We start from the raw sequence: 26727 nt of genomic DNA, 5'->3' as shown, positions 1-26727 counted from the left end.
ATCTACATGCAAAATACAAAGGTGACCGAGGCAATCTAGACACAATATAAGCAGAGACAGTATCGGGCTTCATTTATGGCTGCTGCCAAGAGTCTTCAAGTACCAGCAGCAGGACGGCTCTCAGCTGGGATTGACTTAGAAACTGGCGTTGTTTCCACAGTCAAAGGAACCCCGGACTCCTGAACCACTCTTGAAACTATCCAGGAGTTCTGAAATGGCCGACCATAGCCCGACGCTGTTCATGAAGAGGGTAAGACCGATGAGACCGACGTTCAGGGCGAAGAAGGCCATCTGCTTCCAGTCCACAAAGTATGAACCCTTATTCATGTGGAACCAGAAGCAGGCGCTGATACCCCAGGCAGTCCAAGCATATGTTGTACAGGAACTGATGGCGAGGATAGAATCGAAAATGGGGATGGCGTTGGAAAGAATGAAGCAAAGGGCCTAGAAGACAGTGGCGGACGACACCCAGACGACCCAAGATCTAAGCGTGGAGGAAGTAATCTCGTTCGTGGCCTTCAACTTGCGCATAACAGAAATGTAGATGTACTTGATACCGATATGACCATTGGCGAGGCCTGTAGTAAGGACTGCTGGGATGATGACACCGTATGCTCCTTTGGCGTAGATTATGGGAGCTGAGCCAAGTGCTGGCGACGTGGTGAACTCGCCCGCTAGACAATATATGGCGATCGCAACAGTAGAATAAACAGCAATCGACACGACGAACAGCCATGAAAGGCCAAAAGAGAAATCACGGGCTGGGTCTCTCATCTCGGCCATATAGGAGCAATAGGCAACATTGCCTGCGTAGGCGAAAAAGACACGGAGGCAGGCGTTGAAGACTTGCTTGAAATCCGGCGAAGCTGCAATGACAATATCGGCTTTCCAATCTTCAGGGGCTTTGGTGGGTTTCTTGACGCCTAGGCTGATGATGACGATGAGAGACGCGATGATGATGCTGAGGAAGCAGGGGACACCGCTCTGAGAGACGAATTTGACGGTGCGAGGGAGACAGAAGAGCCAGATGATCAAAGCACCGACGCCGATGAACCCAACGGTACACATGGCATGTTCGCTGATGGTGTTGAGGATGACAGAAAGGGTTATGGCAGATGAAGCGCAGGTCATGAGGAGCTGGATCAAGATTCCAACGGCTGCCACGATTTCCCAACGGCGCCCTCCCATAACGGCAACCATATCAACCATGTTGACGACATGGGGATGTTTGCAGTAGAACTTGTGGAGAAGGATGCCCGAGTACCAAGTAAGGACACCAATCGAGACGATGGCGACGAGTCCGGGAACAATGCCGAGAATCTTGAGACACGACGGCAGGGAGAGGACTCCGAGACCTAGCTGGTTTGTGACCAAAGCAAAGAGTGTATCCCAGCGTCCCATGTTGCGGAAGCCCTCACCTCCCTCGCCGCCAAAGATGTTGTCGGCAACCTCCTCGTGGGGGGCGGCCTTGAAGTCGACTTCGTCATTTCCAGACATTTGGCCCTTTTCGGCATCGCTGCTCTGCTTTTTGGTGTCGATTTGGTCGTTGTCTGCCGCGGGGACGATGGCGTTGTTGGTTTCGTTTGGGATGGAAGACATCATGGCGGTCATGTTGTTGGTGTTCAGGGGGAGCTGATTATATGTTGCTGGGGATTGTTGGAGAGGCTGGCTGTGTTTTCCCTTAGCAACCTCGTGCTTGGAAGAAAAGGATGTGACACATAAAGTCCAAGAAGAGATTTCAGTTTGTGTGGACAAGTGAAGTAGGGCTTTGCTAGGAACTCGAGGCACTTGAGACTATGATAAAGAACTAAAACAAACTAGCGGCGTGCCCCGAGCACTTTTATACTTCTAGAAATTCCACCGGAAATTCCATGAGTTATTCGAATTACATGGCCTGGTGTTGTCTGACATTGCCACGCCCTTGGCGATGGGTGTTTGCTCCTGGGCCGGCGAAACCTTCCCCATAGGAAGCCGTGATATCGTGGAGTATGGAAAACTCCCCACAATCATGCCCGCAGTGGAGACATTCTCTGCTGAGGCAATGTTTTGCGTATGGGGTATTTAGTCGTGAGAGTATCGAGTTTTCGGTTTCTGATGCTGGGAACACGGGGGAAGTTTTGATCGATGAGGTTGCTGTTGAAGAGACACGAGGCTCAACAAGCAGTAACGGGATACGTACAGCCCATGTCGATCCAGGTTGAGCATCGGCCGTTGTTGATTGCACCCTTGACGTAACAAACGCTCAAGCCAGACAAAGGCCTCAGTGTCGACAAACATCTAAGGGAAAGCCAGCGCGCCTGCACAGGAAAGCAGGTTATAGGGGCAAGCAATCAGGTTGTTGTCAGGGAGCAAGATGATGTGGCCTTTGGGTGAAAGCATAAAAAAACCGCGCATCGTGAGCCAGGTCAGGGTCTTGTATCCCCCGAAGCCTAAAGAAGCAGCTGCAGTGAGACGGGCGACTTTCGATCGACGGCCCGTATCTTTAGTCTCCTTTGATAGCTTGAGCCTCATACATCCTTCACTAACTCAATCTGCGAGGCTTGCTGTGTGGCGTACATGCATGCACTCAAAACCGACAACGGTTGAAAGAATCACAAAAAGCATGTCTGAAAAAAGCTGATGTATTTCTTTTCCCCCTCATGACCCTGGGTAGTTGGGATTTCCCCATGGGCAAGGCAGTTACCCCAGGGGAAAGAGCCCATGGCCTCCGCTTCTCTCCAGACCTTGGCTCAGCCAAGACGGAGCCATTTTACGTAAAAGTGAAGCTGTGATTCTGACTCTGGCCGTCAAGAGTTTCCGTATCCAAACGATGGGGCGGGATGTAACAGTGGATGCCAAGGAGCATGGGTTCGTAGGGTCTCCACCCAACGGAACAGTTCCGGGCCAGAGAGTTGGGAAGATATCATAAGCACGTTTCAGTGTTGGTAAGATAAACATTTCTGCCCTATGGAATTGAGCATTGGGGCTGATAAGCTGGGGATTGACGTGGGTGAGGGGGCATAACCGGGGCTAGGGCTCAACGAGTTGGGTATAGATGGGCTGAAGTTAGAGGGGACCTTGTTGCGATGACATTCTTCACTTATGTGTTTGGCTCTATATAAGAGGAAACATTAAGTAGCTAAAGTGAACAAGTTAGGGAGATATCCTTCATTGGGTACTGACTGGGTACAAACAAGCTTTGATAGCTGCCTTGTTACAAGATATGTCACATAGTTAGTTATATCTAGCCAGTTACAGGTTTCTACAGCATTGATCTTATGTAAACATCGTGTCGAAAAAGCGCCCTTTGTTGTTGCAATAGGCTCTCTGTCTCAACGTAATGCTCTCATAGACTGATCAACCTTGTACTCAGTTGTCGGCCTCAAAGAACTGAGGCATGGCGAGTTAGATCCTGAAGCGAACCTCTTCGATCGAGGCTAATGCGGGAGTAGTTCTAATCGTTGCCAGAGATGAAGCTGTTTGACCATCATAGCAACTGCAATATCCACCCATGGTATTGACATGAGATGGACTTACATCCTTTTGCTTGGTCCCTTGGAAGGCCGATATTGCGTTTGTGCTTTTCGGCCGGCGCCTCTGCCGAGCCCCGCTGGGTCGGACCAGACCATCGCTTCACCACGAGCGCCAGGGGTGAGGATGTCGTGCAGGTGTTTAGCAGAGAGGGAGCTTTTCCAACCGTGGCAGCTGGCCTGCTGATCAAGTCTTTCACGACCTGGCTATAGGGTCTATATTGATATCAGCTTGCAACGCGCCAGGGGGATGCAAAACCTGTGCTTGACCTTCTCTACCACGGCTGGCGTAATGTAAGCTCGTTGCGGCGGTTTGTGGCATGGAACTTGACGTCAAGACTGTGGAAGACATGGCTCCTTATTAATATGCCGAATACTCCGTTTTAATAAGAAGAGAAACCTTAAGATCAGCAAAGTAGCCCAACTTGAAACTTCATAACTTGTGTTGCTCATCTACCTTGAAAGGCTTGATTACGTGTCGATCGAGTAACAGCCTCGGCACCAGATCTTGTCCGAGCCAGTGCCACATTCGAGGTGCGACAAAGATAAACAGCACGCGGCGCTTAATGGCGTTTAAAGGATTCTTTGAGAGTAAAACATTCCCCGGTCTTCGGAGGTGTCGGAGTCCGGACTTTTAGAAGGGCTAAGATCGTGGTGTTATTTTTAGAGAGAGAGAGAGAGTGGGCTGCGCCATCGACGGTTCAATGTCATCCAGTGGAGTTGTCAATTTCAGGGGTTTTGGTGCACTAACCATTTAGCTTATCATCCAACTGTCGATTTGATGGAAAAGATTTGGCGGTTGAGAATGGTGTTCTTTGAATGGTGATTCCAAATGGATTCTAGATGGCTTGATTATCTGCGAGACATGGTGGCTTTGTACATGCATTGTTTGTACATGGAGTGTCTGTATTGCCTGATCTGTGAATGCTGCCCTAGAATTCTTTCTCTCCAATCCCTTCACCCCACGCATCTTCAACAACCGAATTCACAACCGAAATTCAAAATCATAGACAAAGTTAATCATCGTCTCTCCCATTTCTCAATCGGGATGGCGTGCACATCACATCAACCCAAAACCCCTGCACGGGACCCCATCCGCAAGGTTAGCCAGGGCCCGCACAGCCACTCATTCGTCCGTTCACAGCCCGTCATCCTGATCCAACAATAGATTTAACGCCGCTGATTAATTTTCCGCGCCTTGCATCTTTTAATAGGAACCCGGCCATTCCATCTTCTTCGGCCCATCATTGGGCACGTCGACCAAGGCTCGGTCCGCTTCTTGGGTATGGATCAAGCTAGCCTGGGACCCCCCTCGGCTCACTTCATCTTTGGGCGCTGATATCTTATACATGTATCTTTTTGTTTTCTTCCCCCCTGTCCACTCTTTCCGCATCAGGAAGTGTGAACCTGAATGTAGGGCTGAACTGATCGAGTCAGCACGTCAGGGCGGCAGCTGCTCATCCACAGGAGGCCGCCCATCGGCTCGTATTCATCCCGTCTGGGCATTGAATGACGATCGAGCTCAGATGCCAAACCACGCGTCTATTTTACGCGCGGTGCAGCGCCCCAGAGTATTAGATGTGGTCCTGGCGGAGGCGGTGGTGGCTGTCTAAGCTCAGTGACGCGCGCTTCACCCGCTTACCATTCCGGTAGACCCAATCAGTAGCTTTCTTTCTATTGATTCTAGCGAGCACATGGAATTCCAATCGGTCCACATGTCTTCGGCTCAGGTCCCATCCCTTGGTTCCCCCTGCCGACGAAATCGTGGGTGGCTATCCCCTTCTCGGCATGGCATTTCCGGAGACCACCTCTTGCCATGAACCGTTTCCCCAGTTTTGGCCCGTATGCCTTGGGAGATCAGGGATCATGGACCACTTTAGATTTGTTGTGTTTATTTCTGGAATCCTGTGGTTAGCTTGGCTTGGCTGAACCTACACGCGACCCCCTTTTCAACCTCGGCAGTTTCCCAATGCCCGATGCTCTCTTATTCTTTGGAATTCATCGAGGCTTCACTGGCTCAGCCTTGTTATGTTTCTCTATAGATTGAAACGTTACCGGAGCCTTGATGACGCTGTGTAAGTCTGTGTATCGCGTCTAGCTCACATCATACGCGCTTCTCAGCTCCGTGCAGTCAGGCCGGGAGCAGCCTTCGCGCTTAACGCCCACTACCCGAAGCTCCGTGCCTGACACCCCTCCACTATCCGGGCTGAGCAATCTAAGCTGCCCTGATAGCCCCTTGTCGACATCGTGGCTGTTCAAGGTCTTGGTCCCTTTCCCCGATTACAACATCCGTCACCAGGCCAATCACGGCTCCAAGACCCTCCCAGCAAAAGTATTTCCACTCTTCACATCCCACCAACACGAACTTCAGCTCTTGATATTGCTCGTGAAAGAGGTCTGAGCTCCCGCGAGCTGCCGGGGTTTGAGCGTGGCTGTCAACGCCTTGACGCGGTGCATCTTGATGTCTTTTGGACTTTAGGAGGTGACAGGTTCTATTGATGTCTCAGTCCTTTCTTTTTTGGTGCATAACATTGAGCTGCATCATACGTTGCACACACCATATTCTTGACCCAACGTGGTTGTGGACAGTGATGGCTGGTATACATAACGGATACGAAGCTTCCCATCGACTGAGACTCTCAACACTCGATTTATATCGTAAAGAGCAGACAAGGACATTGCACGCTATCCACAACGCTACATACTACTATATCTTCCAAGTATTTCTCGTATTCATCATGTCGTCCCATCGTTCTGGTAAGAAATCACGACGGCAGAGAGTAAGTCGTCCCCCCTCGTATCGTATCGACCTCGACTAACCCTCCAGCCCCCTGTGCGAGAGCTCATCCGTTCTCTCACATCTCACCAGGTCAACACACTTACCGAACTCCGCCGTATCGAGCGAATAGCAGCCTCGTGTGAAGACGAAGACGATGCCCGCGCTTTCCAGGAGCCCATGACGCTAGCATGGGCCAATTATGTCACCAGCAACCAATTCCTCATCGAACTTCACGGATTGACCCCAAACTATCCATTCTGTGGTGACATTGTGCAAGACGCCCACCTACGTGTGCTGAGTGATCCCGACAGCAACCGCAGCTGGAACACGGCGTGGCTCTGCCTCGTCAAGATAAGAGACGACGGACTCATCCCCTTGTATGCCCTCCTGGAGGCGGGAAAACAAGAGATGTGGGGAGAAACACTACCAACGCAAGAAGATGTTGAGCAATTGGCGTCATGCTTCGAGTTGGAATGGAGAACGGCCGTTGATACCATGCTGAGGCACTGGGCGACCCCTCCGACATGGTATGGACAGTGAATGAAGCAAGGAGGGTTGTTTTTTGATGCTATGTTCTTCTTCTCGAGATTATTTAGGGTTGGCTTTGGATTTTAAAAGCGGGTTATTGGAAAAGACGAGGAACGCGTATGAAAAGCGAAGAGGGTATTTGGATTTTATTTCTATAGATGCGATGGCGATAGAGTACTGAGATTTAGCGACTGCTTAATGCGAGTTCTTTTTACTTATGTGTTTATGATATTATGTTTATAACTGCGTCTTGCAGTGTCATGTCAGCAGGCTCTCTATCTATAACAAGAAGTGATCTTGTTTAGTAGGGACGGAGGATAATTATGCTTGTTGCTGTGTCTCTGTTTCAAATCTCGGCTTTTCGATGATTCTCTTGGCTCAATTAGATTCTCTCTGGCACTGATAACAACTGCGCTCTGCTGTCTATTATCGCCGTGTCTTGAGTACCTACATCCTTGCGGCGTGCTCCTCATGACATACGATCGGCTGGTATGGAAAATAATACCTGGATTGTTTTTAGAGGTTCAGCTATCTATAGTGCCAGACTGTGTGCTCGGAATTAAATCGCGGCTCTTTTATTCACACACCCGAAAGGGAGCTAATAGATAGATACCAACGTTATGCTTAATATTAGAAAGAGATACAAGTGTCTTAACGAATACGGGCCTACCTAGTACTGTCTTGTTCTTGCCGGCGGTTGATAAACTTTGTAGCATAGATCTTGTATCGTTTTTCTTTACTTCTAGAGTCCTCGGAGCTCATTTCCAGTTTGGGCGTTGAGATGGACCACTGGAAGACGGTTGTGCTTCTAGAAGTTTCATGTACCTAGTTCCACAAAGAATTCAGGCTGAGAAACGAGAAATCAGTGACAGTCGGCCCTATTCAGCTCTAGCAATTGCAAACTTGAATACTAGGACAGGGGATCGTCGCTATGAGCCGAGGCAAACTATGCCGGCTGCTCCGATGCACCCACTTTTGTTTGCTGGGATTGACACTATCCTTTCAGTGTAGCTGCCACTATAACTGGACCTGCATTTAGCGGGTTAATGCCCTGTATCTCTTGACTGGGCGATTACCCCTGTCGCATACCTGTTTGTTCAATCTGACATGCTTTGTGCTTACAACCTCAAAACTTGATTATATATCTTACTAGATTTCTCGAATACTACAAGATGTTGCTAGACATGTGCAATGAGTTGTCCAAATCGCATCATTACGCAACATGGCAAACATCAAAGTCAATGAGGTCATTTCTGCTCGTACCGCATTGGGAAGTATCACCGCCGTGTGGGCCGTCAAAGTCAAGCAATGCACTGACTTTGCAACCGGGCCTTACAAATCAGGTCCAGCGAACCTCGGCATCTCGCGCCACCAACGTAGGTCTTTGGTTGCTTTAAAAGGTCTGCAGCTCTCCTCTGTTTGTTGCTTTTCTTTATCAAAGGATCCAATTCAACTCTGAAAAGCAGCAGTCACCATCACAATCATCAGCCAAAATGACCCAGAACAAGACCCTCATCTTTAAGAAGATCCCAACCGGGCTTCCCGTGGCTGGGGAGCACCTCGTCATTGAGGATCATCCTATCGATCTCAATGAGGCTGCCCCCGAGGGCGGCCTAGTTGTCGAGATTCTCTACGCCTCTTTCGACCCTTATCTACGAGGCAAGATGCGAGACCCTAGCATCAAGTCTTATTCTCCTGCTTTCGAGATTGGCAAGCCAATCACAAACGACACCGTCGCAAAGGTCCTCAAGAGCGACACCTCTGATTTTGCAGAGGGCGATCTCATCGTGGCGTATCTTCCCATTGCCCAGTACGCGCGCGTGCCCAAGGACAGCATGGCAAGAGCCAGAAAGATCAACAACCCCCACAACCTGGACCTCGCCCTGTTCTTGGGACCTCTCGGAATGCCAGGACTCACCGCTTGGGCTGGTCTGCACAAGATCGGCCAGCCGCAGAAGGGCGAGACCATCTTTATCAGCTCCGCTGCTGGTGCTGTGGGTCAGATTGTTGGCCAGGTGGCCAAGAGAGAAGGCTTGACAGTTATCGGCTCCGTCGGTTCGGATGAGAAGCTCGACTTCATCACCAAGGAGCTTGGATTTGATGCCGCCTTCAACTACAAGAAGGAGAGCCCCAAGGAGGCTCTTCCCAGACTTGCACCCAACGGTATCGACATTTACTTTGAGAACGTCGGCGGAGAGCATCTCGAGGCAGCCCTCACCAACATGAATCTTCTTGGAAGAATTCCCGTCTGCGGCATGGTAAGTTGCATTTTCACTAGAGAAGTGTTGAATATGCTAACATGCCTTGTAGATCTCCGTATACAACACCCCTGCCAGCCAACAGACCGGAACCAAGGGTCTCATGCAGCTCATCACCAAGCAAATCACCATGCAGGGTTTCCTCGTCGGCAACCCCAAGTTTGGCCCGGCTTATGCCAAGGAGCACCAGGAGAACCTTCAGAAGTGGCTGGCGGACGGCAGCGTCAAGGCCAAGCTCTCCATCACCGAGGGAATTGACAGCGCTGCGGATGGACTTATTGGAATGCTCGAGGGCAAGAACTTTGGCAAGGCTGTCCTGAAGATTTAAAAGATACTTGAAGTTATATTAATGATGAAATGAATTGATACGTAACTGAGACAGTTCCTACAACCACGATATCCTACCAGCTGGAGTTGTCCAAGATCAATGCCTCCAGTCGAGTGTGTACGAATGAGATTGAGTTGTTTCCGTAGAACTTTTCTTCGCAGAGGTAGGTATATGAAAGAAATAGGCAACCGAGATTTTATAGGCGCCGCTCCGATGTGTTTTTTGATCGATCTTCGGGCTCAGTTAACCCATCAAGGGCCGGGCTGCAACTATAATAAAGAACAGATCTGTTTTTTTTGATCATGTGTCTGACAAGTACATTATTAAATACCTAAGTAGAATAGGCGCCATTCTAATATGCACCTAGAACACCTTGCTGCCCCCTGCTTGGACTATCCCAACATAGTGCCCCTCGGCCTTTCAGCCGGTCACGACGATAGATCCAGACCAATCAAGACACAGGTCTGTGACGATGCTTTTACCACTTAATGCTCTGCCTTCAGAACCATTAGACAATGCGGTGGCCTTGTGCTGGAGCCTGGAGCCTACAACTCAAGGCAGAGCACTGGGTAATGTCAGGCTTGGATGCCTGGGAAATTCTAAAGTGTTGTCTAAGCCGGGTTCTATGCCATTGTGCATGACACTCTTTTGATAATGGGAGTGCCAAGCAGAGTCATCAACCTTGAGGGCTATCTTACCCGGCGTCTTCAAGAGTCAAGGGGATTAAGTGACATGGTTCCAAAGCCTACGGCTGCGGCCTGAATCCTTTATGTGGCTTGAGATGACCCAAAGACCTACAATTTAGAATAATAGTAACACAAGTAAGAATCGAAAGCAATCGAGGTAAGCAACAACAGAACAGAACAAATAAACGCGCGTTCACGATTGGCCAGCACATAAACCCAAGCTGAGGAGATTAAACTTGACCTGGTCACTCCATAGTTTTATTCAAGGGCGTAACTCGTCCCAAGATCCCTCACTTGTTACCTTAGTGAGAAAACTGCCAAGACATGTCTCGCCTTGATTACTGACCTCCTCGGTGGAGAAGGATCGTCAACTCACAAGTTTAAGCTTAAACTTGGCCAACGTCATTCAATGGAGCTTATCCATGTCGCCAAGCACAAAGATTCAATCAAAGAAGCAGATCCCCAATTTTACCATGTCTCGGACTTCCAAGACGGGTATTCCGGTCTTCGTGATTCCGATGTTGCGCCGTATTGTATGTCTCGGCGTTGGTTGGACTACCCACATGAACCGCCATGATACTTGAACCCCTAGTCATTTGCAGGTGTCTTGTCGAATCATATAATTGATTCATTCTACCGCCTGTTTAGTGGAGAACGAATTCTGCGCAGTTGCCGCTTTTTCACCACAAAGGATCAAGGCCAAGATGATTGCCAAGCTTGTGGTCCGAGGTTCAAACGCTTCAGGCACTCCGAAGCCTACGAGATGGCAATCTGAACCAACAGCGTGTGTTATTTGGGCTTCTAGATGGAGAATTTTGTGGATACCTTCGCAGTCGTTGGACGGTTCGACTGCTTGGTTCGACCCGTCAGCAGTCTACGATGACTTCAGCCAAGTCATCTTTCTCCCACAGTCCCATTCTGCCCCACGATGTTGAAATTTTGGGCGATTCCGGGGCCGAGTACAAGACACGGCTTCTCCCAGGTCTTTGGTGACAGAATTTCCAACCCATCTCCTCTTATACCTACTCTTTATACTTGTGCCCACCATGTCCGGGAAATCAGAGCAGCCTAGAGACAATGGGGCCAGCCCTCCCTCGTCCATTGACGGCCAAGTGAATGAGAAGCCCAAACATCAATCTGGTATTACTGGTTTCTTCTCTCGACTCGGTGATCTACCAGAATGGAAAGTCGGCGGCAAACATCTCGAGGGTGCTACCCTTAACTGGGCCATCGGCATCATTGCCTCTTGCGGTTTCCTCATGTTTGGATACGACCAAGGTGTTTTGAGTGCCCTCCTTACTTTGGATGACTTTCAAAAGAACCTGGTTCTCATGACACCACGGGACGATTCAAACCCACTCTGCTGGCTTGACTACCCCGAGAACAATCAACCTGACCCCAACCAATGCACTGGCGATCCCAACACCCAGGCAGCAGCTGTGGCGGTTTACCAGATTGGATGCTTCTTGGGAGCTGTCCTTATTCTCTTCTACGGCGAAAGATGGGGTCGAAAGTCGTCTACGTTCTGGGGAAGTCTCATTATGATCATCGGAACAATCATGCAAGCCTCTGCTCATGAGTATGGTCTCTTCTCTGCTGGAAGAATTGTTGGTGGCATTGGAAACGGCATGGTCACTTCGAGTAAGCACCCCCCATTCACTCTCATGTCTTTATAGTTGTTGACTGTGTATAGCTATCCCGACGTGGCAGTCCGAGTGTGCTCGACCTCATCAACGTGGTTTCTTAATCACGCTCTCAGGTGCTCTCATCTCGGGTGGCATCATGATCTCGTACTGGGTTGATTATGGATTCTACTTTCTGTCTGGATCTGTGCGCTGGCGATTCCCAGTCTCCTTTCAATCATTCTTCACCATTATTGTCATGATTGGACTGCTCTACCTCCCCGATTCACCTCGTTGGCTTGCCATGCAAGGTCGTGTCGATGAGGCGCGCCATGTGACTGCTCGTCTTCTAGGCAAATCAGTTGACGACCCGGAGGTGATCACAGAAATCAAGGCCATTCAAGAAGCTCTTGAAGTGCAGAGCCGAGGTGGCGGGTTCCGCTATAGGGAACTCCTCACCAATGGACCCTCTCAAAACTTCCGACGAACCATGCTCGGAGTTGCCGCTCAGTTCTTTCAACAGATTTGCGGAATCAATCTTGTCACTTACTAGTATGCCAAAGGATTTTCGACGTGTTTTGACCTTTACTGACGCCTTGCAGTGCCACATTCCTCTTTGAAAACTCTCTTGGCTTTGGTCCCGAGATGTCTCGCTTGCTGGCTGCTCTCAACGGCACAGAATATTTCCTTGCTTCCCTCGTGGCTCTCCCTCTGATTGAACGCACTGGCCGACGCAAGCTCATGTTGTTTGGTGCTTTCGGAATGATGGCGTCCATGGCAGTTCTTGCAGGAACAGTCTCTACCGGAACAGCAGGGGACAACGGTGCACCTCAACTCGAGACTCGATATGGCGTGACGGCGACCGTTTTCCTCTTCGTATTTAACTCTTTCTTTGCCATCGGTAAGCTTCCCCATCCGTACTAGTAAAACACTGCTGACAACCACCTAGGCTGGCTTGGAATGACCTGGCTCTATCCCGCCGAAATCACAAACCTCCGCATCCGCATCCAAGCCAACGCACTATCGACATGTTCTAACTGGCTTTCAAATTTTCTAATCGTCATGATTACTCCCCCTGCTTTTGCGAATCTCGGATATAGGACATATGCCATGTTTGCCGTGTTTAATGCGGCCATCATTCCATGTGTCTGGCTGTTCTTCCCCGAGCCAAAGGGACGGAGCCTTGAGGAACTGGACGTCATTTTTGCTAGTGCGCACTTTGACAAGGTCAATCCAGTCAAGAGGGCGAGGGAGATGCGTCATATTGAAGGGTCGGAGCTGGAGGGTGAGTTGGACAAGTACTTTGGGGCTTCTAGTGAAGAGATCGAGAATGCTCGTTAGTCGGTGGCTCAGTCCTGAAATAAGTAGCATTTGGGTCCCTTGACCTATTTAACGGAAACAAGAGGTTAAGCCAACCGCGAAGTATCTAATTCCGTGATATGATCTCGCCGGTTGCCGCTCTGGCCCAGACGGAGGATTCTTAACAATAATGTTAGATGCGAGTAGCTCATTCAAAACCTGCATTTGAGCTGCCCAAACTCTAGATGGATTATGACTGGTGCACTTGGCCATTACTATAGGCTTGACTCTGTTGACCACGCGGACATCTTGTGCTTTCGTCAACTACTGGCGTTTCGCTGGCAACAGCACGTACGAGCTTGATGATGGAGTGCTGACATATCAGCCCAGAGAGTGACAACTTTGCACCAGCCTATTAGAGCTTGATCTCAACGAACTATGAGCAGTACATATGGGACCTTGGAGCAATGCCTCCCCTCCAATACGGCTTTTCACCCGATGCATCGGATAAAGCGCCACCTGACCTTACTCAATGAGCAGCGACGCCGGTGACTGAAGAAGGTCGAACCACGCAGATGGTATCCAGTAGAGTCTTGAACGCGGGAAAAGGTAAAGACAACAGTTGCTAAGAGTGACTAACATTGGACGAGTTTGTCCACCAATGGTTGGCCGTCACAATTCGGGTTGCGCCTTTTATTCGAGACACGATCCTTCACATGCTCAAGTGTGTGACAGGGGAGGATTTAAAAAAGTGTGACAGCAAGGTGTTCGCGTGCTTTGAAAAGTTGGAAGATGTTGCTACGGAGAAGCGTGATGGCACTTTGACCGTCAGTCACAGGTTTATGGCCGCTTTTGTCACCGGTGGAGCTGACCATGTCGGCTCTCGTGGTTTCCTAGGGATAGAATTTACTGGTATACATAAAATTCCTATTATATAGTTCGTGGTTAGTATATTCGGATTGGAGTTATGTGCTCTCCTTAATTCCGTGTTTGGTTCAAGCCCCTAATTCAAGCCATTGTCAATAAATTAAGAGCAGAGGGGGCAAGCCACGCTATTCAAATCCCAAAATAGGAAGAGAAAAAAATAATCATTCCTTTCAAAGCACTCTGGTCGAAGCCAAACGAAACAGCGCAACCTAGGCCCATAGATATTGTGCAAGAATAACTCTTGGCCTCTAATAGGGATGATTCGTAAACGGGGACGAACTTCAACTCAGCGTAAACTTGTCTATTAAACAGACTTTTCTCCGTCAGAGTAGTGGAGTGGATAAAATGGTTAATACATTTGTCTTGAGTTCTTGTTGGTATATGAGTAAACTCCCCTTAGTGCTCAAATCTGTATCTCTTGGCCGTGAGTTTTATATTGATCGTCCAACCCAGAATTGCTCAACTTGTGGCCAGGGCTATTTAGGTAATGAGACCTTGAAAATAAAGTTTTTCTCTCCGTTGATCGGCCCGCTCTAACTGACGTCAGGATGGATGTACCCTGAACCGGACATCTAAAGACCGAAGATTGTGACGTGATAAGGTGTGGATACCGAATCGGACCTTCCGGCCCCGATGGAAACCGGTATCTCGGAGCTAGAGCGGTTTAGGAAAGTTTTAAATAACGGTTCAGGGAGGCATGAAACATGACGTCTTATTGGGGCTTTTGTCGGATGCTGATCCGTAAAATAATGTCGCACTTGTCGATGGCTAGGTTGTTGAAATTCATGAAGGTGAGGTAAAACAATTGCAGATTTGGAGATAGGGTTAAGAATTACGTTGAAATGGGAGGTGAATCATGTGGAAGGGAGCAGGCGCCAAGAAGCGCATACACTATATCATGACTTGGCACGGCAGTTCAACATCGATGAACGAGACAATGCAATGCCCTGAATGGCGATCCCGCTGCTCCTTTCGATTCATCATGTAAGACACCGCATTAAGGAACACGATTGCCACCAGAAGCGGCGTAGCGAGAAGGTATCACGAGCTTAATGAAAGGAGACAAAGATGTGTCAGGATCAAAAGATGTCTATCCTTTATGAATTTATATACTGTAATGCAGAATGCCCCCCCTCGAAATGCTCCACGCTAGTTCTACATCCTCAAAATATCACACCACTCAAGCTCAAACAGAGTTGGAGTTGTCGGCACAAGACCAGGCAGACGAACCACCAGACTCCTTGTAAGAATCAATAATGCTAACAATGGATCCGTATGTACCTCCGATCATCAGGAAGGTACCAGAAACGATGACAAAGACGCTGAAAGCAACCATGAGATACCATCGAAGGGTGGGATCGCGTCGGCCGGGAGCCCAGTTGTCGTAAAGCCACATGCATCCCATCGGCTGGAAAGACATCAACGTGCCGAGGAGGGCACCGACGAGGGAGACGAGACCGCCGAAAACAGGGATACCGCTAGCAATGGCGTAGGCAATGATGGAAGTGACAAAAGTGCATCCGAGCCAAGTTCCCCAGTGAATAGGGCTGTTGGAAGCCAGGTGCTTGGAGCCTCGAAGGATGCGGACAAAAGCGTACTTGGCGGCGAAATGGATGACGAGAGTCGTGGTAGCGATGAGGCCGGGAAGCGCAAGACCGTAGGCGATCTTCTTGATCAGAGGACCAGCTGAGCCGAGAGCGGGCGAGGCAACGTAAGAACCGCAGTACAGGTACACGACGCAGCCGATGACTATGTAGGTGATAGTAACACCAGCCTGGCAGATCATCAGGGAGCGAGTATAGTGGGCTGGGTTCTTCATCTCGGAGGCGATGGAGAAGAAGCCAGGAGTACCGGCGTAGGCAAAGACCAGGGAAGAAATAGCCGAAATACCCTCGGTGAAGGAGGGGTTGTTAACGACCTTGTAGTCAGACTTCCAGTGTCCGGTCGATGGCGCAGCAGCGGGTCGATCTTGAATACCAACGGCGATGGTGACAGTAAAGACTGCTCATGGTCAGAAACGAAACTATGCAGAGTCACGGGAAACTTACTGGCTGTAAGAATACAGACAAGACCGATCCAAGCAAGCCAGCTGATACGGCCAAGAGTACGGATACTCGCGAGACTGAATCCAACAATAGCGGCAACGGCAACAAAGATAGCGGTACAGGCGCCATGAGTCGAGACAGCGTTCAGACCGATCGAGATACCCAGCATACCAGATCCGGCGACGAAGATCCAGTCTTTGGCATTGTTAGTTTGAATCTTGTGATCCTTTCAAGAGCACTTACAAAGACAGAAAGCTATTCCCAGAATCTCACGACCAATACGGCCAAACATTAAATCACCCGCATCGTCGATACTATACACCTGGGTGTGGCGACGCTTGAAAACTCCAACCATGTAATCAGACCAAGTCGTGATTCCAGCGATGATAATAAGGCAGATAACACCAGGAACGATGCCAAGGACGTCGAAAACGGCGGGGATAGACAAGACGCCAAGACCGACCTGGGTCTTCATCATGAGGGCAACGGTGCCGATCCAACCGACCTATGAGGTGTTAGTCTATGAGCCTCAACCATCTTGGCATCTACATACAGCACGATAGTTGGGTCCCTCGTCAGTGATATCACCAAAGACATCGTCGTGGACCTCGCCCGTCTGAGAGGGCACAGTTGTGAGTCCATTGTTGAACTCGACGTCCTGCTCGTGCTTCATGTCCTTTTCCGTGGGAGGGCTCGAATACTGCGACATGGCGCCGGAGTTGAGAGATGGATATGGCCAAGACGAGATGCAACCAGAACAGATGCAAGAGAAGGATGAGCAGAGAGACTTGAAAACAGACTGATCCACAAACAAGACTTGATGATCTGGGGATTGTGGGCTCAACTTATAGCGATTGACATTGACGGCAACGCTCTGACCAAGCCAACGATTCGACCAGGCCAAACGCTGGAGGTTAGCTCTTCCTCGCCCCCATCCATGGGTCGTATCAGGCCAAACGACAGGGAAACAGGCTATGACAGGGTCATGATTCCAACCTAGAGGGTTTAGACCGGGAGAGTGGGTTCCTTGCAAACCTTGGTTCAAAAACCTCGCCCCCCCTCGACCGGCGTCAGCGATAGCGAACAGCCCGGAGCTTATCTCTACGGGGTTAGTAGATGCTACGATGGAGGGTGGAGAAAGCACGCTTTTTCACGAGTTGGAATTGGCACGTCTGCTCCCCCATGGGGTAAGTCGACGGACTCATGGGGTAGAGAGGAGAAAAGCTGGGGGTAAACTCCACGGGGCGAGAACGCTCAAGGATTGTTAGCAGCATGCGGAGATGTGAGTTCCGCATTGGCAAAAGCTTGCTGAGCGTCAGTCGAGTCAGGCTCGTTGCTAGCAGAGAGACGTTGCTCTCAGTACGTAAGAAAAATAGGAATCCCAGACAAAAACACGTAGCAATGTGTCCGAGGTATGACGTTGGAGTTCCACTGAGCAACGGGGTTAGCTTTGCCGACTCTCTGACGAGTTGGGGACTCTCCCGCGTCGGAACCGTCTCCACTGCTTCTCCACCATCCATGGTCGTGTTACTGAGGCAAAAGAGGAGACGGTTTTATTACCCCGTCGACTACGGCTGACAATGTCGGGAGTGCTCCCGATGAGGGCAGCAACGAGAGGCAAGATAAGATGTGCGACGGTATCCTTGTTTGCATTGGTTTTTGGCTTTCTCTATGCGTGGAATTCTTCTATTGAGCTTCCTTGCGCGTCAAAATGTCTCGCGATCTGCGCTCCAACTGCCTTGAACGGATTGTACCCAAATCCACTCCTCCGAACGCCCCTACCATCCCTGCGCCCCTTTTTCTTCCCTATTTGTTCAGCTCTGCGTCGGCATGTTGACACTTTTTCCGTGGTCTGCTTCCTCTTCACCTCTCCAGAGAGTCGTGATGGTCTTTGTCTGGGTGTAAAAGTTGAGTCCGGGCTTTCCGTAAAAGGTGCTCGAGCCGCCACCCGCCACGCTCTTCTTGTTGCCGGTGAAGCTGAACATGGGCAAGGGCACGGGGATAGGAACGTTGACTCCAACCTGACCGGCTTCAATGTTCTTCTGGAACCAGGCGGCCTTGCTGCCCGAGTTGGTGAAGATGGCTACTCCGTTGCCGTACTCGTTCTGGTTGATGAGGTCTGTGGCAGCCTCGAGGGTAGGGGCCTCGAGAACCAGCAGCACGGGTCCAAAGATCTCTTGGGTGTAGCACTTCATGCTCGGGGTCACCCTTGTGATGATGGTTGGGGCGATGAAGTTGCCCGAGGGGTACTTGTCGGGAGCGTACCCGCGACCGTCGAGAACAATCTGTGCGCCCTCCTCCTCAGCTGAGGCAATTAATGATTCGATCCTCGACTTGGACTCTGGGCTAATGACGGGTCCGAGGTCGGCACCATCCTCAAAGCCTCCATCTGTCTTGAGCTGCTTGGCTGCTGAGACGAGGTCATCGACATATGACTTGGTGTCTGGACCGACGAGAACGACGGTGCTCAGAGCCATGCATCGTTGACCAGCGGCACCAAAGGCAGCGCCAGTGATGGCATTGATAGTGCTCTTCTTATTACAATCGGGCAGGACGACGGCATGGTTCTTTGCTCCGAGGTTGGCCTGAACACGCTTGCCGTTGGCTGAACCCCTGGAGTAGATATACTCTCCAGCGGCATTGCCTCCGACAAAGCTGATGGCCTTGATGGCGGGCTCGTCGATGATGAAGTTGACCGCACGGTGCGTTCCGTGGATGATGTTGACGACTCCCTCAGGGAAACCTGCCTCCTTTGCAATTTCAGCAAGGATCATGGCAGCGCCCGGGTCGCGTTCCGATGGTTTGAGGACGAGCGTGTTACCGGTGATGGTCGCAATCGGGATGGACCACAGTGGAATCATGGCAGGGAAATCTTAAAGACATAAGAGTCAGCTTGCATCTCCTGATGTTGCGTGTCTGTTGGTTTGGGGACTTACTGAAAGGGCAAATGGCGGCAACAACGCCGAGAGGCTCTCGAACATTACGAGTCTCCATATCTTTGGCAACTTCCAAAACCTCTCCAGTGATTTGCGTAGTGATTCCGCAAGCCGTCTCGGCAACCTGAAGGCCACGGAGAACATCACCACGGGCATCAGCAAAAGTCTTGCCCTGCTCCAGTGTAATAGACGAGGCAAGACGGTCCCAATTCTGACGGATCAGCCGTGTAAACTCAAACATGATCTGCTGACGACGCAGAATGCTCGTGTTCTTCCAGCCGGGAAAGGCATCCTGTGCGGCCTTGACAGCTGCGCGGAGCTCCTCGTCTGTAGACTCTGGCACGCGGGTTACCACATTGTTGGTAGCAGGATCATGGACGTCAATCCACTTTGTGGCGGCCGAGGGGGTAAAGTTGTTTCCGATGAAGTTGTGTGTGGGGAGGGGGTCTTTGATTTGTTCGTGGGAGGTTGGAGAAGGACGGTTGAAGATGGAGTGGGCAGACCGCGAGGTGACTCGGGGTGTCAGAGACCGAGGGATGCGTCGAATAGCTCGTGCGGACTTCATGGCTGCGACGAGGTTGATGGTCGAGTTTGTCTGGCGTGTCTGGAGGAGCAAGAAGTCGTGAAGTCGGATGCCTTTATCATTGTCTGGTTTCTCAAGCCAAACAATTCTTCTTTTTCATCATCTTGGATTCAGAAGCCATGTTTGTCAAATAAGGCAAGTCAAACCGCCGTGATTGTTCCAAAACGTCCGGAGTTGATCTTGTGATTGTCAAAACTCAAGATCCGGAGTCGGAGGCCCGGACCGGCCTTGAACGGTTGTTCTCCGCACAAGCAGTCCCCCATTTCCCCACAAACCTTGGCCCGCTGCCGATGGCCACTTTCCTACCAAAGATCCGAAGCGGCGCGGTCTGAATCGGCCGAAGCGGGCATCCGTTAGCCTCATCCTCCAAGACAGGCAGGCCTCGCCGGCGAGATAAGGCTTCCAGACTGCTGGCTTTCTTTTGCCAATTGATCACATGGACGCATTTGTTGATCGATTTAGGCATGTTCCCCAAGCATGGGCAAGCTGGGGTATGGGGGCCCGGATCATTTCTGGTCAGCTATGAAAGTTATTTGACCGGCTTCGAGCTGCTGCTGTCACTTTTAGACATTGTCAAGTCGTCAATTCTCATCTCTTTCTTCTTATCGAGACCAAGACTCCCTTTGGATACTATCATACCTTCACAATGGCTAACCGAGGCGTCTCGTGGGATCCCCATGTCCACACAATTGCGGACCTCAAGGACCTTGGCAGCAAGAAGCTCCCCAAGATGTATCGGGGTAGCTACACCCTGCATCCTCAGGCCAGGAACAGGCCAGACGGACCCATGCTGACTGTGTAACCATAGACTACTTCAATGAAGGTGCTATGGATCTGGTTACGTATGATTTGTTACCTCTGTGTGTTTGTGTTTACGCCACGGCTTACCATTGGCATGCTGCAGATTGAGAGACAACGAAGAGGCCTACAACAGGTACAAGATCCGACCGCGCATTCTCGTCAACGTTGACAATGTCGATATCTCGTCCGAAATATTTGGATGCAAGACGGCGCTGCCTCTAGGCTTTAGTCCAGCTGCTATGCATCGTCTGGCGCATCCTGATGGCGAGATTGCTACTTCACGAGCTGCTGCCAACATTGGCATTTGCATGGGTCTCTCTTCGTACGCGACGGCGTCTCTTGAAGATGTCGCTGCCCAAGGATCAGGAAACCCTTATGTAATGCAGCTCTGTGTTTTACGCGATCGCGAAACAACACTCCAGATGTTGCGACGTGCTGAAGGTGAGTCCGAGTTCAATTGAGCGCGCATCCCAATCGCGTCTAACAACTCTTGCTACAGCCTCCGGATACAAGGCCATCTTCCTCTCTGTCGATGTTCCCATGCTCGGTCGCCGATTAAACGAATATCGCAACAACTTTGTCCTCCCCGACGACATGGCCTGGCCCAATCTGCTGTCTGATGGCAAGAGTGAGCTCAGCGGATCCAGCGAGGATCTTACACAGAGCAAGCATGACTTTGACCCGTCGCTCGACTGGGACACTGCCATTCCCTGGCTACGCCAACACACCAAGCTTCAGCTCTGGATCAAGGGTGTGTATGCCGCTGAGGATGTCCAGCTGGCCATCAAGTACGGTCTTGACGGTGTCATTGTGTCGAATCACGGTGGTAGACAGCTAGACGGTGTCCCTGCGACTCTCGACGCGCTCCGAGAATGTGTCATCGCGGCCAATGGCAAGATTCCCGTCGCTGTTGATGGTGGCATCCGACGAGGTACCGACATTTTCAAGGCGCTCGCCATGGGAGCCAGCCACTGCTTTGTCGGAAGAATTCCCATCTGGGGGCTTGCGGTACGTGCCAATTCATAAGTAAGCGACTCACCAATACTAACAATGTGTGTAGTACAACGGCCAAGAGGGTGTAGAGCTCGCCCTCAAGATCCTCATGTACGAGTTCAAGCTTGCCATGGCGCTCGCAGGGTATGTTGCCATTGATCTTGTTAGGTGTTTAAATGACTGACAATTTCTTAGATGTCGCACTATCAAGGACATTTCGCGAAGTCATCTCGCGTTTCTCAACTCGGAAGGTATTTTGGCCAAGTTGTAAAAAGTTTATACCAGCTGTTAGATTGGCATGGAGTTTGTTTGATAGCATTGTACTAGTAGAATTGAGCGTTGCATTGCTGCGAGTATTGGGGGCTGGTCTCCTCGCCATTTCGTGAACGTGTGTCTAATCTGTGTCTTGATAGAAGGATTTAATTAAATGTATGACTGTAGAAGAGATTTTTGAGTGTTTTGCTAGATATGACTTCTCCAGGGTTTGCAAGGTCGAAAATTAACTGTGTGTTCTCCTCTTGTTGCGACCGTGACTAAGATGCCTGACGTGAATACAATTCGGTCATACACACATCAAACGTTCAATACTCGATTCGTACCCATATCATCGATAAAGGATCAAATCCCTATTAGACCGGCTTCCTATATACTCCATTTCTTCCCAACATCATCCTCAAGGGTCATCAATCATTCACATCATGAGCTTGAGCTTATCTGTGGGAGCTACCCTGGACTTTGGACCCTGACGTAGTGGACACGACCCCTAAAACCGTGGGTCGCCTTCTGGAACCCTTATGGAAACCGGGATAAGGCCGGGGTCATCCTTTCAAGATGCTGATAATGTCAAACACCATGGCAAGATTGCGTATACAAACGGATCGCCCTCTGGTCCACGTGCTTATTGTTATCGCATTGATAAGCGCCCCTCCGAACAGGAAAGTCTCCCTAATCATCACAATCACACCCTAATAAGAGGCTTCTCGCCGCTCCTCCCGCGGGTTGCCGCGTGGCAGGCCTCGCCGACCCCGTCGTGGAGACCTACCTATTTCGAAGAGGCAAGACCCTTTACAGAGTTTCCCACTCCACACCAACGACGCGGGGTATATACTGATTTGTAGAAGGGAGATGCTCCAGAGGGGAACATGATACGCATATAATAGACAATGTGAATGCTTTGATCAGACGAGTTATTCTTTATTCTCATCCCCATCATCATCAAGTTGCATTCTCATCTCATATCTCCCTATCCCAGCAACAAACTATCTCTTCTTTAAAACTTCAAAATGGCCCCCCAGAAGGAACTCACCGGCATCCTTGTCGCCCTCATCACTCCATTCACCGCCGATGGGGCCGTCGACCTCCCTGCCCTTGACGTCCACATCCAGCGTCAGATTGACGCCGGCGTCCACGGCCTGGTCCCTGGCGGCAGCACCGGAGAGTTTACCGCCCTGACCGTCGACGAGCGCAAGGCCGTCCTCGAGCAGTGCATCAAGTCGGCTGCCGGCCGCGTCCCCGTCATCGCTGGCATCGGTGACCTGACCACGGCCGGCGTCGTCGATCTGGCCAAGCATGCCGCCAAGGTTGGCGCCGACAGCCTCATGGTGGTGCCCCCCTTCTACGATGCCCCCAGCCTGGCCCAGCTCCGGGACATGTTTGACGAGATTCACAAGGCCAGCGGCCTCCCCATCATGTACTACAACATCCCCGCTGCCAGTGGCGTCAGCTTGACGCCCTTAGAAATCGCTGGCCTCTCCGAGGTGGGCGTCAAGTACCTCAAGGACACGTCCGGAAATGCCCCGGCCCTGACCGACCTCCTCTTCCACCACCACGGAAGCATTACAGCCCTCAACGGATGGGACACCCTTACCTTTTACGGCCTTGCCGCCGGCGCCAAGGGATCCGTCTGGGGTACCACCAACGTCCTGCCCGAGCTGTCGGTGCAGCTGTGGAACGCCCTCGCCGTTGAGAACGACCTCAAGAAGGGTCGTGAGATTTGGTCTAAGATCTTTCCCATCTGCAAGTTCCTCGAGGCTCACCAGTATGGTCCTGCCGTCAAGACTGGCATGGAGCTGCGAGGATGGAAGACTGGTGGTCTGCGAAAGCCCTTCCATCTCCTCCCCGATGATGAGCGGGCGGAGCTGGCTGGTCTGCTGAAGGATGCTGGCGTGCCTCTCGCGTAAAATTACCTGACAAGGAAAAGGTTTAATAGTTAAAGTAAAAAAGTAAATAGACATGAATCCAATGAATTTTCACAATCTTCTTGAAGCAAATGGTGCATAGCGCGACAAATATGGCAAGAACTGTAATTCATCCGTAAGTCATTACTCAAGTTCTAGAGCAAGCTATCCGACACCAGACTCTGCCAGCTTGCGGTCCAGTCTCCAGACTCTTTCCGCTTATCCCAAATCATCGGCACAATCACCTTTGCTGGCTTTGGCGTAAAGTAGATGCCCTTGTCGTCGGTGACCGACAAACATTTAAGGGCTCGCTCTTGAAGCTCCGGAGATACGGCTTCGCAAGCAGCAACAAATGCAGGCCAAGCGAGGCTGGTGGCAAAGTCTTGATCATCAATCAACTCGTTCAAACAGGGTTCCAGGAAGTCCAGAGTCTTCTTGACTAGATCCTGGAGAATCATGGCGTTCATGTCGTATACCCGACGGTAGAAGTAGATGATGAGGGCCTGATGTATCGCCAGAGCCATTGATCGAACTTGAGGGTGGGCCATCAGATCTTGATCCGTGCCGAGGGGCAAACGGGTTGGCTTTGGAGGTCCTTGAGGGTCGAGCGCTAGAGTCCATGCCCAGATTCTGTTCTCAAGTGTCTTTGTATGTCTGGCCAGGGCTACTGAAACTCCTGGGTTGCAGCGGGCCACATTCTCAAGACGCGTCTTTTCATTCGACAGCGAGACTGTCTGTGACAAAAGAGTCATCAAGGACTCTGGAATGCCGTAGATGACAGGATACAATGTATGGCTCCAACGGCCCTGCATCTCGAGATGGATGTCATTATACCCTATTTCCTCTGATTTCTCTTGCGCTGGATCAAGGCCGATATTCAGGGCATCCTCAGTGATTCGAAACGTTCGGCCATGGGTGAGGTCGGTGCTATTGACCTCATCGGAGCCATCGGTATTGGGGTCGGCGCACAAGGATATACTCTCCGCAATAACGCGGAGATGGGTATACATGTGATGTAGCATCCGTGTTTTAAATGGATTCTGGTTGATCAGACCTCGAAGTCGGATAAGTCTCTCGGCATCGAGGAGGAAGACGCGGAAAGCGCGAGCACCGCTATGCAACTGTGAAGCTTGTTAGCCAAAGTCAAAAGTAGGACGTAGAGGAGAAAACAAACCGAAGTCATGGCCATGCCGAGAATGGCCATTAGCAACTCCTTGTAGTTCGCCTGCTTAGGACCAAACATCTCGAGTTGCAGAGCATTGCGTAGATGATATTGAGCCCTCTCGTGATTCCTTATTCCAATCTCTTTCCAATCAGAAGAAAACGCGCTGGGTTTGTTCGACATGTGTAGCTGAAGAGCGCTGTGGGCAAGAAGGGTATAGAATATCGTAGATCGTGTATGTGACGCCTCGTTCCAAAGAGAGAGCTCGGCAAAGGTTTCAAGGGCACAGGGTAAAAAGATGATTTCCCACGGAGACTTTCGTTTTGCGTGCATCGCTGTTCTTTCACCAGCCACGTGTTTTCTGTAGTATCGAAGTAATGGCTCCGCCTCTTCTGGAAGTCCCCAATTGCCCCCATTGGCCTGTGGGAGCGCCCGGGGACATGGTACAACTTCGTTTTCTAAATGGCTGAATGAGCTGTTTTGATGGTCATCTCCGTGGCCATCTGCGTGGCCAATTGCTTCGCTTTCTATCGCCTGGGTGATAAAGTTGGGGCTGAAGAGCGCCAAGCCTTCAACACCCATAGAATTATCGAGGAAGAAGTTTGTCATGGATGGATCTGGCATGAGAACTTGTTCTGAACCTGTTGGTTCTTCAGGGTTGAGAGAAAGACTCGGATCTAGAGGTCCGGTAAACAGATCCAAGTCATCTCCGATATGAGTGGGCCAGTCATGCCGCTGTACCTCCTCGATGAAGCTGTCGGTATCGGGATATGTGTTTGTATTCGAGTTTTCGGTGTCTGGGGAGGATGTGAGAACATCAGCCGGAGATGGCTCTTCGATTGATTGAAAAACACCGAAAGGGCCTTTGATCATGGCCGAGTTTCCACCAGCCAGTTTATCGCACGCAGAGTCAATATCTGCCAAGATGTCCATTGCAGACTGCTTGCCCAAGCTGTCTGATAATTCGGCACTCATCAATCTGCGATCAACCTCTGCGAAACATCAGCTTCCGTTTCGGCATTGGGATATCCGGGACCGGAGAACTTACCGGAGAAGAGTGGGTACCGGTATTCGGATCCCCGATGGCTCTGCTGGAGCTCCGGCCGGACTGCATCGTCTGTGATCCAGAAGAGGCGGGCTCCGTACCCACCGCATGTGAGTCCGAGTCTCCGACAGGTGCCGCATTCTGGCTGAGCTGGAGCCGGGAGTCAGCTGTGTCGCGTGATGAGGGTAAGATGCGATTGACGATACCTTCGTCACACTTTGCATGCCGGCTTCGACAAGTCCGGCATCCAGTAAAGGTGCGCGTACGCTCAACCTTGGTCCCGCTTTGTCGAGGCATCTGATCTGAAAGAAACCGACAGAAGGGGAATTCGAGATAGGCAAGTGGGTCGTTTGCGTAGGTATGAAAGAAGAAGACGGACGAGGATGATGCAAGTTCCCCTGTTGCATTGCAGACGAAAGAGAGAAAGTATCCGGGGGGGGGGGGGGAGCAAACTGAGGTCTTCTGTATCCAGAAGAATGAGGGGGGCAAGATTGGCCACGGAAACCACACGACAGCGGCTTTCTAAAGAGGAATGTCTCCGCGAGCTAGTGTGGGCCCGTGAGTGGCTGGCTTATCGGAGAGTCCGCGTGGGCGACAACGGCCTTTGATCAAAGTCCGGGGCTAGGGTCACGACTCAAACCATGGTTGATAAGGTGGGATGCAATGAGTCGTGTGCTGATTGATTGTTATTTGGAGACTGGTTAATGACTGATTGGGGTTTTGCGATTATCGAGAAGGAAAAGATGGTTGTTTGTTGAATCCACTGTGAACCGCCTTTTATGACACTCACCACTGACAAACAACACGATTGCTAAGCTAGAAGAGTTCTCGATGGGCACATATCCACCCTATTTTTCAATCCAAGCAATATGAGCCAATCGTTTGACTCTTTCGTCGCCATGTGTCTCCAAGCGAGCGGGGGAGATGTCATGTTTGTCACGGCATACCAACTGCATACTAGACTGTGCATAGAACGCTACGGGAAGGGGCAGGAGAAAGGAGACATCGATAAAAATTCATGCAATCTATCAGTTCTCATCTCGGAACAT

At 50.6% G+C, this 26727-nt stretch overlaps 9 protein-coding genes across 9 annotated transcripts; 5 read left to right on the top strand and 4 right to left on the bottom strand.

Moving 5' to 3' along the window:
* Nucleotides 1-95: 95 nt before the first annotated feature.
* Nucleotides 96-1497, bottom strand: NECHADRAFT_93960 (uncharacterized protein; the record flags this gene model as incomplete). Its single annotated transcript, XM_003051012.1, has 3 exons — nucleotides 96-142; nucleotides 186-444; nucleotides 478-1497. The coding sequence occupies 3 exons, from the start codon at nucleotides 1495-1497 to the stop codon at nucleotides 96-98; spliced, it is 1326 nt and encodes a 441-aa protein (XP_003051058.1).
* Nucleotides 1498-6247: 4750 nt separating this feature from the next.
* NECHADRAFT_80940 (uncharacterized protein) lies at nucleotides 6248-6828 on the top strand (the record flags this gene model as incomplete). Its single annotated transcript, XM_003051424.1, has 2 exons — nucleotides 6248-6289; nucleotides 6337-6828. 2 exons carry the CDS (start codon nucleotides 6248-6250, stop codon nucleotides 6826-6828), a joined length of 534 nt encoding a protein of 177 aa, XP_003051470.1.
* A 1466-nt stretch (nucleotides 6829-8294) lies between these two features.
* NECHADRAFT_61516 (uncharacterized protein) lies at nucleotides 8295-9450 on the top strand. Its single transcript, XM_003051423.1, has 2 exons — nucleotides 8295-9074; nucleotides 9127-9450. The coding sequence occupies exons 1-2, from the start codon at nucleotides 8310-8312 to the stop codon at nucleotides 9400-9402; spliced, it is 1041 nt and encodes a 346-aa protein (XP_003051469.1). The 5' UTR covers nucleotides 8295-8309; the 3' UTR covers nucleotides 9403-9450.
* A 1662-nt stretch (nucleotides 9451-11112) lies between these two features.
* NECHADRAFT_69770 (uncharacterized protein) lies at nucleotides 11113-13248 on the top strand. The gene is made up of 4 exons (XM_003051422.1): nucleotides 11113-11729; nucleotides 11782-12262; nucleotides 12313-12611; nucleotides 12660-13248. Exons 1-4 carry the CDS (start codon nucleotides 11135-11137, stop codon nucleotides 13049-13051), a joined length of 1767 nt encoding a protein of 588 aa, XP_003051468.1. The 5' UTR covers nucleotides 11113-11134; the 3' UTR covers nucleotides 13052-13248.
* A 1874-nt stretch (nucleotides 13249-15122) lies between these two features.
* Nucleotides 15123-16654, bottom strand: NECHADRAFT_41795 (uncharacterized protein; the record flags this gene model as incomplete). Its single annotated transcript, XM_003051011.1, has 4 exons — nucleotides 15123-15937; nucleotides 15985-16176; nucleotides 16225-16486; nucleotides 16535-16654. The coding sequence occupies 4 exons, from the start codon at nucleotides 16652-16654 to the stop codon at nucleotides 15123-15125; spliced, it is 1389 nt and encodes a 462-aa protein (XP_003051057.1).
* A 1141-nt stretch (nucleotides 16655-17795) lies between these two features.
* NECHADRAFT_41026 (uncharacterized protein) lies at nucleotides 17796-19482 on the bottom strand (the record flags this gene model as incomplete). The annotated part of the gene is made up of 2 exons (XM_003051010.1): nucleotides 17796-18853; nucleotides 18918-19482. 2 exons carry the CDS (start codon nucleotides 19480-19482, stop codon nucleotides 17796-17798), a joined length of 1623 nt encoding a protein of 540 aa, XP_003051056.1.
* Nucleotides 19483-20146: 664 nt separating this feature from the next.
* NECHADRAFT_41767 (uncharacterized protein) lies at nucleotides 20147-21565 on the top strand (the record flags this gene model as incomplete). Its single annotated transcript, XM_003051421.1, has 6 exons — nucleotides 20147-20232; nucleotides 20280-20342; nucleotides 20405-20752; nucleotides 20967-21309; nucleotides 21362-21438; nucleotides 21490-21565. The coding sequence occupies 6 exons, from the start codon at nucleotides 20147-20149 to the stop codon at nucleotides 21563-21565; spliced, it is 993 nt and encodes a 330-aa protein (XP_003051467.1).
* Nucleotides 21566-22577: 1012 nt separating this feature from the next.
* Nucleotides 22578-23474, top strand: NECHADRAFT_80934 (uncharacterized protein; the record flags this gene model as incomplete). The annotated part of the gene is made up of 1 exon (XM_003051420.1): nucleotides 22578-23474. One exon carries the CDS (start codon nucleotides 22578-22580, stop codon nucleotides 23472-23474), a length of 897 nt encoding a protein of 298 aa, XP_003051466.1.
* Nucleotides 23475-23626: 152 nt separating this feature from the next.
* NECHADRAFT_41666 (uncharacterized protein) lies at nucleotides 23627-25975 on the bottom strand (the record flags this gene model as incomplete). The annotated part of the gene is made up of 4 exons (XM_003051009.1): nucleotides 23627-24592; nucleotides 24646-25585; nucleotides 25678-25828; nucleotides 25885-25975. 4 exons carry the CDS (start codon nucleotides 25973-25975, stop codon nucleotides 23627-23629), a joined length of 2148 nt encoding a protein of 715 aa, XP_003051055.1.
* Nucleotides 25976-26727: the final 752 nt, after the last annotated feature.

The sequence above is a fragment of the Fusarium vanettenii genome (genome assembly GCF_000151355.1).
Source record: "Fusarium vanettenii 77-13-4 chromosome 5 genomic scaffold NECHAsca_5_chr5_3_0, whole genome shotgun sequence".
NCBI classification, from domain to species: domain Eukaryota; kingdom Fungi; phylum Ascomycota; class Sordariomycetes; order Hypocreales; family Nectriaceae; genus Fusarium; species Fusarium vanettenii.
Note: the sequence above shows the minus strand (reverse complement) of the source record. Positions and strands in the feature narration are given on the sequence as shown.

Coding starts and splice junctions, on each gene's coding strand:
- NECHADRAFT_69770 (XM_003051422.1), top strand. CDS start 11,135: ATGTCCGGGAAATCAGAGCAGCCTAGAGACAATGGGGCCAGCCCTCCC. Junction 11,730..11,781: donor AAACGGCATGGTCACTTCGA/GTAAGCACCCCC, acceptor GACTGTGTATAG/CTATCCCGACGTGGCAGTCC. Junction 12,612..12,659: donor TAACTCTTTCTTTGCCATCG/GTAAGCTTCCCC, acceptor ACAACCACCTAG/GCTGGCTTGGAATGACCTGG.
- NECHADRAFT_61516 (XM_003051423.1), top strand. CDS start 8,310: ATGACCCAGAACAAGACCCTCATCTTTAAGAAGATCCCAACCGGGCTT. Junction 9,075..9,126: donor GAATTCCCGTCTGCGGCATG/GTAAGTTGCATT, acceptor CATGCCTTGTAG/ATCTCCGTATACAACACCCC.